Source organism: Ovis aries, chromosome 10 (genome assembly GCF_016772045.2).
Source record: "Ovis aries strain OAR_USU_Benz2616 breed Rambouillet chromosome 10, ARS-UI_Ramb_v3.0, whole genome shotgun sequence".
NCBI classification, from domain to species: domain Eukaryota; kingdom Metazoa; phylum Chordata; class Mammalia; order Artiodactyla; family Bovidae; genus Ovis; species Ovis aries.
Genome location: NC_056063.1, coordinates 16987787 through 17004732, shown reverse-complemented (window position 1 = coordinate 17004732; position 16946 = coordinate 16987787). Strand labels below are relative to the sequence as shown.

At 42.4% G+C, this 16946-nt stretch overlaps 1 protein-coding gene across 4 annotated transcripts in view; it reads right to left on the bottom strand.

Moving 5' to 3' along the window:
• LRCH1 (leucine rich repeats and calponin homology domain containing 1) overlaps nt 1-16946 on the bottom strand; it is a 220934-nt gene that overhangs the window by 71745 nt on the left and 132243 nt on the right. For all 4 annotated transcript variants that reach the window (XM_027973552.2, XM_027973554.2, XM_027973551.3 and 1 more), the window contains exon 3: nt 11899-12025. In XM_027973552.2, the coding sequence (XP_027829353.1) occupies nt 11899-12025 (127 nt within the window). The remainder of the gene's footprint in view (nt 1-11898; nt 12026-16946) is intronic.

Here is a 16946-nt window from a genome sequence, read left to right as displayed (position 1 = left end):
GGCCACCTGATGCGAAGAACTGACTCATTGGAAAAGCCCCTGATGCTGGGAAAGACTGAAGGTGGGAGGAAAAGGGGACAACAGAGGATTAGATGGTTGGATGGCAATCACCGACACGACAGACAGGAGTTTGAGTAAGTTCCAGGAGTTGGTGATGGGCAGGGAAGCCTGGTGTGCTGCAGTCCATGGGGTCGCAAAGAGTCAGATACAACTGAGCAACTGAACTAAACTGAATCATTGATTAGAACCACCTCAACATATGCAAAATGGTGGCCATGATATCTTTAATCTTCTATCGTATTATCATCCCTAATCTCACTCTTCCTCTTGTCCCTGGTTGCTCTGCCCTGCTCTCTACCTTCCTCACCCCAGCTACCCACTTAGTCCAGACCAGCAGTATCTCTCAGCCAGACACTATAATGGTCTCCTGGTTGTCTGCAAGCATCAAGCTCCTCCTTGGATCCATCTTTCACACAGTCAGTGTGAACGTCACTGTGTCATCCACCAGCTCAAACATCTGCAGCAGCTCCTTAGAAACTCTAGGATAAAGTACCAAGCTCAAAACCGCTCAACTGTTTGCCTCCTCCTGTAAGCCTGCGAGCTCCTAGATGGAAGAGACTATTTCTTAGCCACTTTGATCTCCTGGTGCCAAGCAGAATGCCAGGTAGAAAGTACAAGATCAATAAATATTGGATAAAACATCTTAAGCTGCTTTATGTTGATGCTCCATGATGCTGAGGTTTATTCTGTCTCTGGCTGGGAGCCCAGGAAGCCTCAATATACACACCAAATTTCTTGCAGATCCTGCTTGGTGTTGCAGAACCATAGGTATATTTGGACTACAAATGATCCGAATGAGATCGAGTCCATAAACATCCCACACCACTGCTGAATCTACAAAAAAAAACTCCCCTTTCACTCCTCCTTTTAGAAGGAACAAAGCCTCGTTTCATAATCACTTATATGAGAGGAACTCATTGACCAGTTCCCTGAAACCTCCAGGCTCTGTGTAAGAGCAGGGCTGCACAGAACACAGTGGATCGCTGTCCTCTGATCCCATCTCTTTTCAAAATCCTCAGGTGACCTGCCAATCTGTCCTGGTCAAGAAGGTGTTAAATGGATATCACTTGATGAAGAGGAATAACATCACTCCTACTGAAGGCATTTAAGCTGTGATCTATGAAGTCTGGGCACACACACTGGAATCAGCCCACCATGCTGTTCTGCACTCAGCAGTCTGACTTGGGGTAGAGGTGGGGGGCTGGCATGAGATAGGTTAAGAACATTAGATGTTTGATGGCATCACCCCCAAGCTGGCTGTTGCTGCATTGCTTCTGGCCCAGAAAAGTCACACCAAATTTTATGAAAGGCTTCCCTAATGTTTAAACAAAAAAAAAAAAAAAAATCCCACAAGCACATCTGCAGAGACATAAAAGTCTAAGGAAGTAATTACATAAAGGAGGTCTAGAGATTGGTTCAGTCGCTCTTACCCCCTCACTGAGTCAGTAAATTATTCTGCCTTTCTGAATATACTTCCATGTATGAGAAGTAAAAAGTGAAATGCCATCTTTTCCCGATTACTACAGCATCTCATCAGCCATAGAAGTCAATAACCAAACCTGTGCAATGAAAGTTTTATCTTTCTTTGCTTCAACCAAGTTACAAATTCGCAAGAAGTACCATTTTAAAATCTAAGAGCCTTCACACAGATGGTACACACATGAGCCCTAGAAATATACGAAATTAAATTATTTTATTGGACTCAGGATCAGGCACAGTCAGATTGTTGATGGCTGACAGGAAGGGAAGGTCATGGAGGAAGAATTAGTGAGATTATTTTCCACCTTTAAGGAGAATTTATGATGACATCTGAAATGTTTTTATAAGTCTGTGAGTGATAGCATGAGAAAGATATTTTTGAAGAATATGGGAACTGCAGATTTTTCAATGTGAAACTGATTTTGAGAAGTTTCAAACATAATTTTTAAAAAATCTTTCTCTTAAAACAAGAGAGGTGGGAAGGGCAAGCCAAGAGACACCAGATATATTTAGGCAGCATTATGAAATACTCTGAGATAAAATGCATTTTTATTCTATTTTTTTTTCTGTATACTATATTCATCTTGCACATTGTTGATTACCGCTGGTTAAGTCATGAAATTAAGAGTCTGCTGTTTCCCTAAGCTTCCCTAAATATAGGTAATTTTTCCAACATATATTTCTAAATGGCTTTATCAAAGAAAGTAGACTCCCCTCAGCTATATTTAAATACTTACTTACCAGCAGGGGAAATGCTTTCTTAATTTATTTTTTTAAAGAACTTCACATAATGTTAACAACAAGCTTTTCCTTCTAACTTGCAAGAGAGGAAGGACATCTGTAGACCATTAGAAACACAAAGTCCAATTGTCCATTCACATTTTGAAGGGTATATGGTGAAGGTCAAATTATTTTAATAATACTCTGCACTGCCATCAGTTACTTCCTGTTCTGCCAAAATAATGAGGGGAAAGCAAGATAGACTTTTCACTCTTGTATGATCAATACTGCAAAAACTGTGCTAACCTCTTCCTTCTCAGCTACTAAACTCTGCCAGGTTTTAAAGAGGTTATGAATTCTGTCACAAAAATAAAACCACATAGGTAATTATGTCTTAATTAGTTGGGGAATGAGGAGGAGGACAGAGAGGAAAATAGTCTAGATGTTTTTGGATAAGATACTCCAGGTTAGAAACTGAAAAAGCAACATTCCTAGAATAGCTTGGTTCTTTAGAACATGTCTTTCCTCATTTGGTCTAAAAGAAAGTATGTTTTTTGTTTTTGTTTTTTAGGGGGGAGAGTTCACTTTTAAAAGATATGATTTAAAAAATAAATTTTAAAAATAAACATTAATGCCCCATATTGCTTCAGTAGTGATAATTTATCAAGTTATAAGTTCCAGATCCAGTAGCTTCTTCGAATAATCAAATGAATCCCTTCTGAATTGTCTGTTAGCCCTAAGCTATGTTTCGCAGAATAATTACTGCAAGCTACCAGTTCAGTTCAGTTCACTTCAGTTCAGTCACTCAGTTGAGTCCGACTCTTTGCAACCCCATGAATTGCAGCACACCAGGTCTCCCTGTCCATCACCAACTCCCGGAGTTCACTCAGATTCACGTCCATCGAGTCAGTGATGTCATCCAGACATCTCATCCTCTGTCGTCCCCTTCTCCTCCTGCCCCCAATCCCTCCCAGCATCAGAGTCTTTTCCAATGAGTCAACTCTTCGCATGAGGTGGCCAGAGTACTGGAGTTTCAGCTTTAGCATCATTCCTTCCAAAGAAATCCCAGGGCTGATCTCCTTTAGAATGGACTGGTTGGATCTTCTTGCAGTCCAAGGGACTCTCAAGAGTCTTCTCCAACACCACAGTTCAAAAGCATCAATTCTTCAGTGCTCAGCCTTCTTCACAGTCCAACTCTCACATCCATACATGACCACTGGAAAAACCACAGCCTTGATTAGACGGACCTTAGTCGGCAAAGTAACGTCTGTGCTTTTGAATATGCTATCTAGGTTGGTCATAACTTTTCTTCCAAGGAGTAAGCGTCTTTTAAATTCATGGCTGCAGTCACATCTGCAGTGATTTTGGAGCCCAAAAAAACAGTCTGACACTGTTTCCACTGTTTCCCCATCTATTTCCGATGAAGTGATAGAGAAACCAAATTACCATATATTTAGCATTATAATATTGTAAGTATACAGAAAGGACCAAAAGCAAAAATCTTAAATGTGTCATAAATATTTACTAAATCTATTCTTTTTGAAACAGAAATGAATCTAATCGTTATGCATTACATAATCACATAAACAATCAAACGCAAGTTTTATGAGCCAGGCAATTTTCTCATTTAGATTAAAAAAACAAAGAACTTCAGAACTTCAGCAATGACTTAAAATACACATATTTTCCGCTGGTTTAATCAAAATGCTCCGAAGCAACCCAAAGAAAGACTTTAGAAGTTAAGATTCTCATTCATCACAACCCTTCTGGGCAATTACCAAAAAAGTCTCTAGAAGGGTTAGATGCGTGTTCAAGATTAAAACATTTTAGCTGACTGACTGCTAGTTGCAAACTTACCTTCAGAATGCAAAAATTGCAAGGATTTAAAATATTAGCGTAGGTTCAAGATTATTAAAGCAGGAAAGGTTCATTTTCAGAATATAACATTTTTAGAAAGACTAGACCTGTTTTTTCAAGTTGTAACTTTTAATGAAAGCCAACATAATTAAGTGTGACAAGATGATTTTTGGTTAGAGAAGGTTTCCAGGGAGACCAGGCTACGCCGCAAAACTACATGTGGTATTCTCATGAGCTATCTTCCCCTGACTCTTGGGTTTTCAAAATCTTACTGTTGTTATACTATGGCTTGAGTCAAATTTTAAAATCTAGCTCTTTATTTAACAGAAGAAAATGTGAACATTCTGACAGGAAATACAAGCTATTAATACTACTGGCCTCCCATCATGTGGCCATGTCCTTTTATGGAAATGTCTTTTGTGTGACTTCCACTGTGCAACTTGAGGGCAATATCTTAACCTCTCTGTTCCTATGTAAAAAGAAGAGATGAGATTATAGATCACTCTAATTTCCTTACAACATCAGGAAAACCCTTCTACCACAGTAGAAATAATGAAGAAATCTGTTGAAAGATAGATACTTAACTGACTTAGGAGTAATGTCAATTTCGATTTTTTAGCAATCAAAAATCTAAAAGCCTGTAGTAAGAACTTTTTAAAAGAAATTGGTATGTTCATTTAAATTCAAAATTTTTTCAAGCAACCTCTGGTATGATAAATTATTACCTCTCAACACTTACTGAGAGTCTCCTAGTATAAAACTCTAGTTCACACCCTTCCACACTCCCACAAACACATACCTCATCCCCCAGCTCTTTATAAGAAATGCAGAGATAGAAGCAACAGAAGGGGCCTTGAACAGGCCTTGGTTCTCCAATTTTCTAACAGAAACCAGAGAGGCTGGGAGGCATCTGCAGAGACTATGAAAGGACCTAAGATTTGATTAGACATGAATTCCTGTCTCCATTACATCTACCTCAGAGACCGGAATGCTACACATAAAAATAATGAAGAAGAGATTTTCCTTAGAAGCTGCTCAATACATCCTGTGTCTACTCTGTCCTTGAATTCCAACTCTCCACACAACCAGACATTTCACACAAAAACAGGGAAGAAAAACAATAGTGTGTCTACTCAGGGCCAGAATATGCACCTTCTAGTCAGTTATTACCTGAGTCAGACCCTGTGAGTTTTGGGGTTGAAAGAGCAGGTTTCTAAAACAGTGATATTATGTTCTCTTACGTGAAGCTAAGCACTGGAAGACACAATTTTTACCCTTAGCATAAGTTGAGAGGAGACAGGATTGAGAAAAACCAAACGAGAGATGGACCATCTGTGGACTCCAGTGAGTCAGCACAATCAGAGATCCAGTGAGACCAAAGTGAAAGTGAAAGTGAAGTCGCTCAGTCGTGTCCCACTCTTTTCGACCCCATGGACTGTAGCCTACCAGGCTCCTCCGTCCATGGGATTTTTCCAGGCAAGAGTGCTGGAGTGGGGTGCCATCTCCTTCTCCAGTAGATCTTCCCGACCCAGGGATTGAACCCAGGTCTCCGGCATTGTAGGCAGACGCTTTACCATCTGAGCCACCAGGGAAGATAGTGACTTTTGACAAATACCCCATAAAAGGTTCTCAAATTATTGTGTTCTTAGTGTGCCTATCTTCTTCAGAGCCATTTGCTAATTACAACATGGCTTCACACAGTATTTCTCACCAAATATTTAACACACCGTATCCTTCAGGTATGATCTGACAAGTGATAACCCTGTATGCAAGACAGCAAAAGACACAGATTAGAACGGACCTTTGGACTCTGAGGGAGAGGGAGAGGGTGGGAATGATTTGGGAGAATGGCACTGAAACATGTATACTATCATGTAAAAAACGAATCGCCAGTCTATGTTCGATGCAGAATACAGGATGCTTGGGGTTGGTGCACGGGGATGATCCAGAGATATGATATGGGGTGGGAGGTGGGAAGGGGGTTCAGGATTGGGAACTCATGTACACCCGTGGCGGATTCATGTCAATGTATGGCAAAACCAATACAGTACTGTAAAGTAAATTAAAGTAAGAATAAAAATTAAAAAAAAAAAAAAAACAAAACAAAACACACACACAACAAAAGACACGTTTGCAGGATCTTAAGAATAAAATGATGTTTAGTCAACTCAAGAGAAGTCTATTGACCCTTGTGCCTGGCTTGTGGTTCCTCAAGGAGGAAACTCTCACAGACTCTGTCCATTTGTACCACACCCTGTTTTTGTAACATTCTCCCTGCTGTTCATGGCCTGCCACAACTTTAATGGGAAAACCACTGCAAGCTGAAACAAGGAAGCTCCACAGAAAGAAACCAGGGCTTCTCTCCATGAGAGGTTTGCAGTCCAGATGAGGGCCCAGTGAGTTCAGCCACCGTTGTGCCATGCAGAGGTTTCAGTTTCCACTCCAGCTTCACCACATCATAGCCCCATGCCTTTGGGTAAGTAATTCTGAAACCCAAACTTGTCTGTGAAAGGTAGACAGGATATCCACCTTGCTGGGCGATTGTCAAGATCGAATGATAAATATACCCAGCCAAGTGTGTGGCATACAATTTAAGTGCTCAGTAAATGCCAGTGCCACGTATCTCTGTCCCTGATAGAAAGAACACGCAGATATAAAGACTTAACAAAGGAACACAGACAGCTACAGCTCTAAGGAGATAAGCAGTACAGAAGTAATCCAGTGCCCAAGGAGATCAAAGAGTCCTACATCATTCCCACCAGAAATGATGCTTTGAGGCAGAAACTCAGCAGAGATTAGGCTCAGGCTCCCTGAGTTTTCCAGCACCTGAAACGATGTGTTAATCCATCCTGGCCTCTCCTGTGGATTTAAGGGAAAAAAATCTCAGAAGTACTTCTTAATGAAAGTCTTCAGGGAAGGAGGAAAAATTGCTTATCCATACTTTGCACAATCACTAAATGCCAATGCTTTATGTTTTAAGATTCTTAGGTAACTGATATATTCAGGAAGGTAAGATACTGTATTCCAACTCCTCTCAAAAATCAGAGAGGGCATCTCCTTTCTTACAGATGGCCACAGTGCTATCATTTTTGTCTTTTAAGCCAATGATGACTCTTGGAAGAGAAGGGTTTACAACTCAGTTTAGGATACTCTTTGAGTCTAAAATGAACATTTTCAAAATATTTCTTCCAAATAGTTAAACAATGCTTCAGCTCAATTCAGTTCAGTCACTCAGTCGTGTCCGACGCTTTGCGACCCCATGAATCGCCTCACACCAGGCCTCCCTGTCCATCACCAACTCCCGGAGTTCACTCAGACTCACGTCCATCCAGTCAGTGATGCCATCCGGCCATCTCATCCTCTGTCGTCCCCTTCTCCTCCTGCCCCCAATCCCTCCCAGCATCAGTCTTTTCCAATGAGTCAACTCTTCGCATGAGGTGGCCAAAGTACTGGAGTTTCAGCTTTAGCATCATTCCTTCCAAAGAAACCCCAGGGCTGATCTCCTTCAGAATGGACTAGTTGGATCTCCTTGCAGAGCCTAATAATAAACTGTGAGATTTTTATCAGCACTTAGGTGGCTTCATGTAGCCTGAATGCTTTGGGGAGCTCCCAAAATTTTTTTCTTTTCTTTTTTTTTTTTTTTTGCAAGTTGGTTACTGTGTAACTACAAAACAGGGGCCTGCCATGCAATTCCAGAATTATTTTAGGCTCCCCAGGGAATTTTTTTTCCAACTGATAGCTAAAAATCCTCTGACGTGGTTACCTGTAGTATCAGTACTATTTTAAGCAAAAAGATATGAAAGACAAATAAGAACGGATGGAAACCAGTCATTTTTAGTCTGTGATCTTAAGCAAGGCCCAGTCACCCTTTGTGGTTAAATAATGTTAACTTATTACATATTCATCAACTTTGCAAATAAATGCCTTTTGCAAAGATCATGCTTGCTCATAGAGCAGAAAGAGCACAGAATACAGGGTTGCCCATGAAGGGTGACCACGAGCCACACGTGGCTACTGGCCAACAGAAGTGTGGTCAGTCGCACCTGTGATGTGCTGCCGGTGGAAAATACACAGTTGACCTTAAAAACTTAGGGTGAAAGAAAGGCTGTAAAATACATCCGTTTTATATTATAGAGATGTTGAAACAATATTTTGGCTATCTAAGGTTAACTAAAATATGCTGTAAAGATGACTTTCCCTTGCTTCTGTTCTTTTAATGTGGCTACTAGCACACTTAAAATGACATTTCCAGAAGAACAAATATCGTGTGATATCACTTATATGTGGAATCTAAAAAAAAAAAAAAAAATGATACAAGTGAACTTATTTACGAAACAGAAATAGAGTCACACATGTAAAAAACAGTCTTATGATTACCAAGGGGGAAAAAGGAGGATGGATACACTGGAAGACTGGGACTAGGGTAGGTACACACTACTAAATCGAAAATAGATAACTAATAAGGACCTGCTATACAGCACAGGCAACTTTACTCAGTACTTTGTAATGACCTATATAGGGAAAGAACCTTAAAAAGAGTGAATATATGTATAGCTGATTCGCTTTGCCATACAGCAAAAAGTAGTAAATCAATTATATCCCAATATTTTTTTTTTAAGGCAACAAAAAATAAAATGACGTTTGCTGCCCGCATGGTCTTTTCACAGAACCGTGCTGGGTGAGTGCATTTCTGTTTGGGTTGTAAGTCAGCTACACCAGGGTGACCTTCCGGGCATCATTCACCACGTCTCTGCCTTGGATTTCTCCTTTTGCAAGATGTTCAAAGTTTGGACGAGATGTCTTTTAAAAAACCCCTATGGCTCTCACATTCCAGAGCTCAGGGGTTCAACAGTTTATTGCTAGTGGAGAAAAGACACAAGGAGGGGGCTGCTGACGGTGCTGGATCCAGGAAGCAAGAGTGGCCTTCTCGGGAGCTGGGCTCCGGTCCGGGAGCAAAGAAAAGGCCCAAAGCACCCCCTTACAGCCAGCCAGCAGCTCGTGTGCCCTGAGGCTGCAGACGGTGCTCTTCCACTTCTGCCGCATGCCGGCTCAGCAGCTGACAAGAACACCCGAGGAAAGCCCTGCTCCGCGTGGGGCTGGCTCCAGGGCTCAATATGTGCGCCCCCTCTTAGCGGATGAGCAGGCCGGTAGCCACACAGCTGAGGGCGGGCACGCTGTCAGCTTAAGCCCGGGTGCAGCGGGACCGAAACACATGCTGGCTGCCAAAGACTGACCTCACCGACGTGCCACCCATCCACTCCATGGGAGCCTGGGCAGTGGAAAAAACCCAGCTCCTTATTCACACTGGATTGGCAAGACCTAATCCAAATTCTAGTAAACTTAGATTTGGGTGTTTATCAGAATCCTAAAAGAAGCATTTTTTTTAAAGGCATATAACTCTCAGTTTCATCCCAAGTGTTTTTGGTATACTTTTTGTTTTCTGGGGTCAGTTAATATGGAAACTTCTGAATTAACCTGGACTGAAAGACAGAGTCACCCCTCACTGGGATGGCACGTGGGAGTCTTCCCAATCTATCCCAAGCCACTTTCTTGGCCCACTCTCCCCGACCTAATAGTAGCCCTTAGCAATCACGTTTTGGGGATGTCAATCTTGCGTCAGGGGCTTCTCTGGTGGCTCAATGGTAAAGAATCCTGTCGGTGTAGGAGACGTGGGTTTGATCCCTGGGTCAGAAAGATTCCCCTGGAGAAGAAAATGGCAATCCACTCCAGTATTTTCACCTAGAAAACTGCATGAACAGAGGAGCTGGAGGGGTATAGTCCATAGGATCAGAGAGAGTCAGACGCAACTTGGCGACTACACAACAACGTCTTGTCTTAAGCACTGGGATACAACAAGTAACATGCTGATCTGGTGCTAAAGCAGCTTTCTGGGTTTAGTGGGTACTGACCTAGAGAACGCCAAGTGAGAAGACAAATGCGGTTCCACGAAAATTCAGTGCTATGTAGACAGTGCTGGCCTTAGGAGCACCTTACTCTGGCTTGGAGAATCTGGGAAGGATTTTTGGAGGAAGTGAAATCAATTTGGCTAAAAATTGACCAAGCAAAGAAGAGAAGGAAGAAACAGTCCTTGCAGAAACAGTGCTATGCTCAAAAGTGCTCACAAGTCTGTCCCTCACCTGGACTTACGTTAAGGAGACTCTCAAAGGTCTCTTCCTGTACAAACCCAGGACTGAATCAATCAGACCCCAGGCCAAGCACTTACTTCTTGTAATAGAGACTTTGTAGGAGGAGTGTATCCGCCCAAATTAATATCTGTCTTCTCTCGGAATCGTCCCTCTAGGTGGCGGCAGTCAAGCAGCCATGTCCAAGCAGTGTGGCCGAAGGCCCTGGGCATCACTGATCAGGTCAGGAGAGGACACCGGATCCAGATCTCTCACTCAGACACCAGGGCTGAAACATGCTAGCAGGTCCTGCTAAATACTGTAGCTTAAGAACATTTAACCTTGGGATCTGTGGGCGAGGCAACCTCTCCACTGTACAGTGAAGTATGGAAAGCTTGAGTAAGAAAACCAATGGCCAACACGGTTCTCAATACCTTTCCAGTGTCTTCTGCTGGTCACTCATAATCCCTGACCAGATGCCGTGGTACCAGTGATGTGACTCCTAGCTCTTGGTGTGAGCTAGTGGGCATGAGCTTCAGATTCTGCTGTCACAGAAAAAGGCACTCTGTGCAGAGCTCTGTTGCCTTTATACCGCAACTACTCACTTCTTTCCTAAAGTCAAAGTGGATACGGACGTGACATGGGTGCTGCTCCTTTCTGAGCCAATTCCAGACACACACCTGCCCGTGGAGTCCCAGCACGCTCTATCTGGGCCCCATAAGCCATCACCCCAGTGTTCCAGGCAGCCACAAAGAAATTCACTGGAACTGGCACGCAAGAGAAAAGTTATGGGCCATCAGTGCCCTAGATTGGTGTCTGATTCAAGGAAGGCACTGTACCCTTTTCACGGTTGTAATCAGAACACCCTGCTTTGTGCTTAACACAGAGACAGTTGCAAAGAGCTGGACATGACCGAGTGACCGGACGACAACAAGGACGGTATGGAAGCACTCTTGTTGGAGGATAAATTGTGATGATTATGGTTGAGCCCAGTTGCTTATTCTCACCTCTTCATTCACCCAAGATACCTTAGCTCAATGGAAGTTGAGAAAGAACTCACTCTTTTCCCCTTTTAGAAACAAGGTCAGTAACTCAATTAGTGGTGAAAAAGCTGACCTCTTGGCCTCAGGTACATAGTTCCAACCCATCTCTGCCTATTTATAATTTGCTCTTCTTTCTTGTCCCTGGAGTTATGGTCACATTCTAAAGTCACATCAATTGGGGACAATGGTTACTAAAATCCTTACAGAATCAGAGCACTCTGTTCTTTCTGACTTAATTATACACCTTCACAAAGTGTGGCCTACTAATTAATTTGCAGATTATTTTGCCAGTGTATCCATATTTCACTACAAACTTACTTATCCAATCTGAAAAAAAAAGTGATCTAACTACCATAGCATAATTTGTGAACCTGAGGAACTGTAAATCCTGCAAACTTCAGAAAGTATAAACTACAGGAAACCGGTAAATTTCAGGAACTCCTTGTCACAGCAAAGCCATGATTATTCCCTTCCCCACTTAATGTCTTTATCATATACAGACCTCCAACAACATGATCTTCTCCTTGACCCCTTGTAGGAAAAAGTCTTTCTGATTACCTTGAAGGGCTATGATTAGCAAACAAACAAGAAGGGCATCTGAAAAATCAGTAACATACCAACTCCATTAACTGTTTGAGCTGACCTATCTCTTCAGGCAGCGATCCAAGTTTGTTGTTACTTGCGATTAAGACTTTGAGAGGGAGACCACACAGGCAGGCCGGCAGAGCAGACAGCTGATTCCGACTGCAAAGAAACATAAGAACTTTGGTAAACATGCAGGCTACTTCCTACTGTTTGTGAACATATTTATTTTTAATGCCTTTCGACTCGTACTGTCTTTTTAAAGATTTTTTTCCCTTGATATGGACTATTCAGCTTTTACTGAATTTGTTACACTATTGCTTGCTTCTGTTTTATGTTTGGTTTTTTTTGCTTTTGTTTTTTGGGGGGGAGCCTGTGGGATCTAAGCTCCCCAACTAGGGATTGAACCCAAGCTCCCTGAACTAGGTGAAGTTTTAACCACTGGACCACCATGGATGCTCCTGTGAACATGTTTTTTAACAAGCAAGGAGAAAGGTGTGATCTAAGAAAACATTTTGCAAATATAAAAAGTCCAGTAAACTTTCTATATGTGTAAACATTCAAATCCCCAGTGTATAAGGATATAAAAGATATTAAAAGACGAGAGGCAGGAACTTCCCTGGCGGTCCAGGGGTTAAGACTCTGCACTCCCAATACAGGGAACACAGGTTCGATCCCAGATGAACTAAGATCTCACATTCTGCATACTGCAGTCAAAACAAAAATAAAACAAAAAATTTAAAAATAAGTAAAAAAGAGAACTGCAGGCAGTTCTGATGGAAGCAGCTTCTCTCAGCACGAGGGACCCTATCAAGCCCCCTGCAGACTTGGCCAGCCCAAAAGCAGATGGACAGCACAGGCTGTTCAACCAAGAGCAACGGGAAGCTGGTGCCAACTGTTCCCTTCCCGAGAGTGTGAGCGGAGACTCAGCAACCACCAAGGCCCCCAGCTTTTCAGCGCAGTGAAGCACCATCGCATCCATCTTCGTTGTGATGGGGAAGATCATTTCGCTGCAACTCACAAAACCACCGGGCCCATTTCCAACATTGTGATTCTGCTTCCTTTTGTTAAAGCAAGAGCTCTGTGGTTGAATTCTGCTTGGCTATCTGTGAGAGCTAATTAAAAAAAACAAAAAGGAAAGTTGGCCTTTTGGTAAAAGTGAAGCTAGAGCCAAAAGGGGTTCAGTTTCACGGAGGAGCCAGAAACATGTGAGTCCAGGTCTCACTCTTGCTCTGCATGAAAAGGTCTCTACTTAATGCTTTGCATTAAGAAGTCTTTACACTTCCTATCGTCAGTGCTAGGAGAGAGAAGGAAAATACTGAATAAATGAAACCTATGAATCACCCATAAGTGTATGTCAGCCATCTATTTATCCCCTCCATCATAAGCAGCTCTTTTCCTGCTATCGAGTAAGGAGACAAATGGTTTTTCGTTTCCCCTTATATCTTGGCTACTCTGCTGAGGAAGCCAACCACCAGACAGTTAAGTATCTACAAATCTGTAGGTCACGTTATTGCAATTATTTGGAACTTCTGTGTGTATTCACACACACATGTATGAAGCTTCAGAGGTTATGCATGTTACTGCAATTATTTGGAACGTCTGTGTTTATTCACACACACGTGTATGAAGCTTCAGAGGTTGCTGGACTGTGTGTGTATTTATGGACATGCATATATATATATATATATATATATATATATATATATCTTTGTGTGTGTATGAGAGAAACAGACAGGCTGGAAACACACCAGAATGTTAATCAGTGATCATTTTAGGGGGAATAGGTACAATGCATGGGTTGTATTTTCTTTATTATACCTTGCTGTATTTTTCAAAAATTCCTACAAATTGCTTCTATAATTAAGGAAGAAATCATTATAAAAGGAAACTTCACTAGGACACTGGTTACATGGGTGTTTCTACTTGTGAAAATTCATTAAGATGTACACTTAGATTTGTGCACTTTTCCATATATTTCAACTGAATCTTTTACTTCCTCACCCTACCCGTATGAGGGGGTGGGTAGCTGGTTAGTCAAAGGGTGTCTCTAACTTATGGGCTCAGAAAAAGCAGGGGTTGTGCTGTCAAAATAACCTCTCCAATCTGGGTGCCTGCCAGCAACCACCCTGACCAGGTGCCCGATGCCAGGTAACCAGGGTTTAGCAAGAAAATGTACAGCCATATCTTCTCTCCACTGTGCAGGCCTACAAAGAAAGCTGTTTCCAGAGAGGGGCACGGCCTTCTCTAGGAGGGTCCAGCAAAGAGGGGAGGACAGTGAGAGCCTGGGGGCTGTATCCTGGCACCAGAAGGACCAGAGAGCTCTTAGCTCCACTGGCGAGGATAACAGGCTGGACTGGGGTGGTGGGCTCGCCCTGACACTCTCTCCTGCTGTGTGGGGGCAGCTGACAAAGGGACCAGGGCTGCCAGCCTGTGATTCTTGCCCTCAGAGTCCTCCTGCTGCCCTCGCACACCTGTAGGAACCCAGCAGGGTTCCTCTGGCTGGAGGAGGGGGCCTTCCACATGCCCTGCTGGGAGAGCTTTCTTCAAGCTTTGTTCACACTCCTTCTGGAAAGAACTCAGTTTATTACAAGGCATGCATCCATGCTCAGCTGCTTAGTCGTGTCCGGCTCTTTGCGATCCTATGGATTATAGCCCACCAGGCTCCTGTCCATGGCATTTTCCTGGGCAAGAATCCTGGAGTGGGTTGCCATTTCCTTCTCCAGGGGATCTTCCTGACTCAAGGATCGAACCTACATGTCCTGCGTCTTCTGCACTGCAGGCGGAATCTTATACCGCCGAGCCACCCAGGAAGCCCCTTCTTAAAAGGCAACAAGTAAATATTTTGGAATGCAATTTGTGGTTTAAAATATTTATTAATATATAATTTCACATAGTGAGGATCGGTAAATTAAAACATAGTAAGCTAATCCTTGCATTTTGGAGCCATATTTGAACTCCCCTTTGAAGACAGGATAAGGAGAACAAAGGTAAGTATTTTTAGAAGTTTCTACGCTATTTTCCACAGAATCAGCGAGTACAGTTGGAGATCTTTCCTATGTTTGTCTGGCTGGAAACTCAGATTTACAGTATTCCCAGTCTCACTACCTCAGTGCAGGCATCTAATCAGATTAGCAGGTACGGCACCGGCAGAGCGTCTCTACACCATTTACGCGATGTGATGAAGGCTCTGTTCCTTCAGACATGGGAGCATTTGAAGTTACATGGGATTATCCCCACTGGCGTTCTTCCAGGCTGGGTAACTAATTGAAAATAAAATTTAGGCTTGGGGGAGCATTTGTGGTTTCTTTGATGGGGATGAATGCTTTTTCTGCTAAAAGCAGCTGATGGAAGAGCCTATTTATTTATGCCCTACACATTCCTCTATTGATACTGTCGTTAATCACCTGTAAGCAAATCAAGATGCCAGGACTAGTCATACTACGGCGTGCCACAGGCCCGGGGCACATTTCCTCTATTTCATCCATCCATTCCCTCAGCCTGTACTCCGTCTATTTTATCACAGGATGTTGCTGTATTACTGGTAATTTCCCCAATAGAAAAAGGAAATACACAGGCACACAAAAACCCATTAGCTCTCCAGCAAATATTTATAAAGAAGAGGAGAAACTGCACTCCCTTTAATCCTCTCCCTACTAAAGACCACATCAGCAGCCAGAGCTTTCTAAAAACCACTCATCTGGCAGCAATTTTTCTCAAGCAAATAAGTGCCTCAGGCCACAACCCACCCTCCCGGCCCCCACTTGTCTGCGGCAGCCCTCTTGCACTCTGAACAGGCCCTCGGAGGAAAGGGGGTTTAAAAATAAGGCTGCAACAGCATCCGATAAGGTAATGACCAACATTCATTTTCAAATCCAGCCTGGAGTCACATCTAAAAGCAATATTAAAAAAAAAATGATTTTTACACTCACTCATTACAAAAGAGTAAATTAATGGGGGAAAAGAGGGCCACTTATTCAGAAGTAGAAATTACAGACTCGGCCATGGTGGCTTGGGCCTTGCTGCCATCACAGAGCAAGGGCTGCCCAGCGCCTCCCGTCTCTCTCCTTGTCCGGGCTGGGCGGGCCTGGCGTCCGAGATGGAGATGATGAAGGTGGACGATGGCGTGAGGAGGGGCGGGGCGGGGGCAGGGGGCAGGGGGCACGGGGCAGGAGGGCAGTGGGCCCTGCGAGTCGGTGACTACTGCTAAGGCTTTGTCGTCATCTTTCTCAGCCAAATGACTTCTTCCCAGACTTAATGATCTGTTTCCCCATTTCAGGATGAAAAAAGGCAGCTCACCATAATCTGAATGTTTCTGATAGCCTAAGTCTGCAGGCTAAATTTCTCTTCAAGTATCACTCCCTTCATTTAATTCCTAAATTAAAGAATTCACAAACCAAGTCACTTCTGTATGGTTTCTTTTAGAGTCTTATTTTAATACATTTTTGACTATGGCCTTCCTTATTAATATCAATACGTTCAGATCTAATTCTGGTATTTGACATTATTTATTATTGGTTTATCTGTTATTTTCCTTAATGTATGTGATGATAAAAACATGGCTATATACATGTGGTTTTATTATCAGGCAGCATATACATTTTTTATTCTACTGGAATGTATCTTTTTTGTAAGTGAATGGGTTCACTTCAACATGAAACATGGAATTTTCACTTAACAGAAAATTATTTATAGAAAGATTTCTATAACAGATTCACCTATGCAATTGGTAAAGAGGTCACTAACTGTGGAGAAAACCTGGGTTCAAATCTCATCTCTACTATAATCGTCTCTGTAACTAACCTCGCTGGCTTTGTCATCCATAAAACATAGGTAATAATACTTACCTAATATGATGTATTAGTTTATGGATATAAAAGTGCTTGGCCCAACACCTAATCTGTACATAAAGGTTAAACCATACCCAACACCACTAATGTGGCAAAAGCAATGGGAGGGATCAAAAAGAACTGAATTAGGTTTTAGCCATGTATTTTATTTCCTGATTGCTAAAATTTCAGCCACTGGTAAAATATGGCTTCTTGTTCTATTTTTTAAAAACGTAAGCCAATTGAAGATGGCC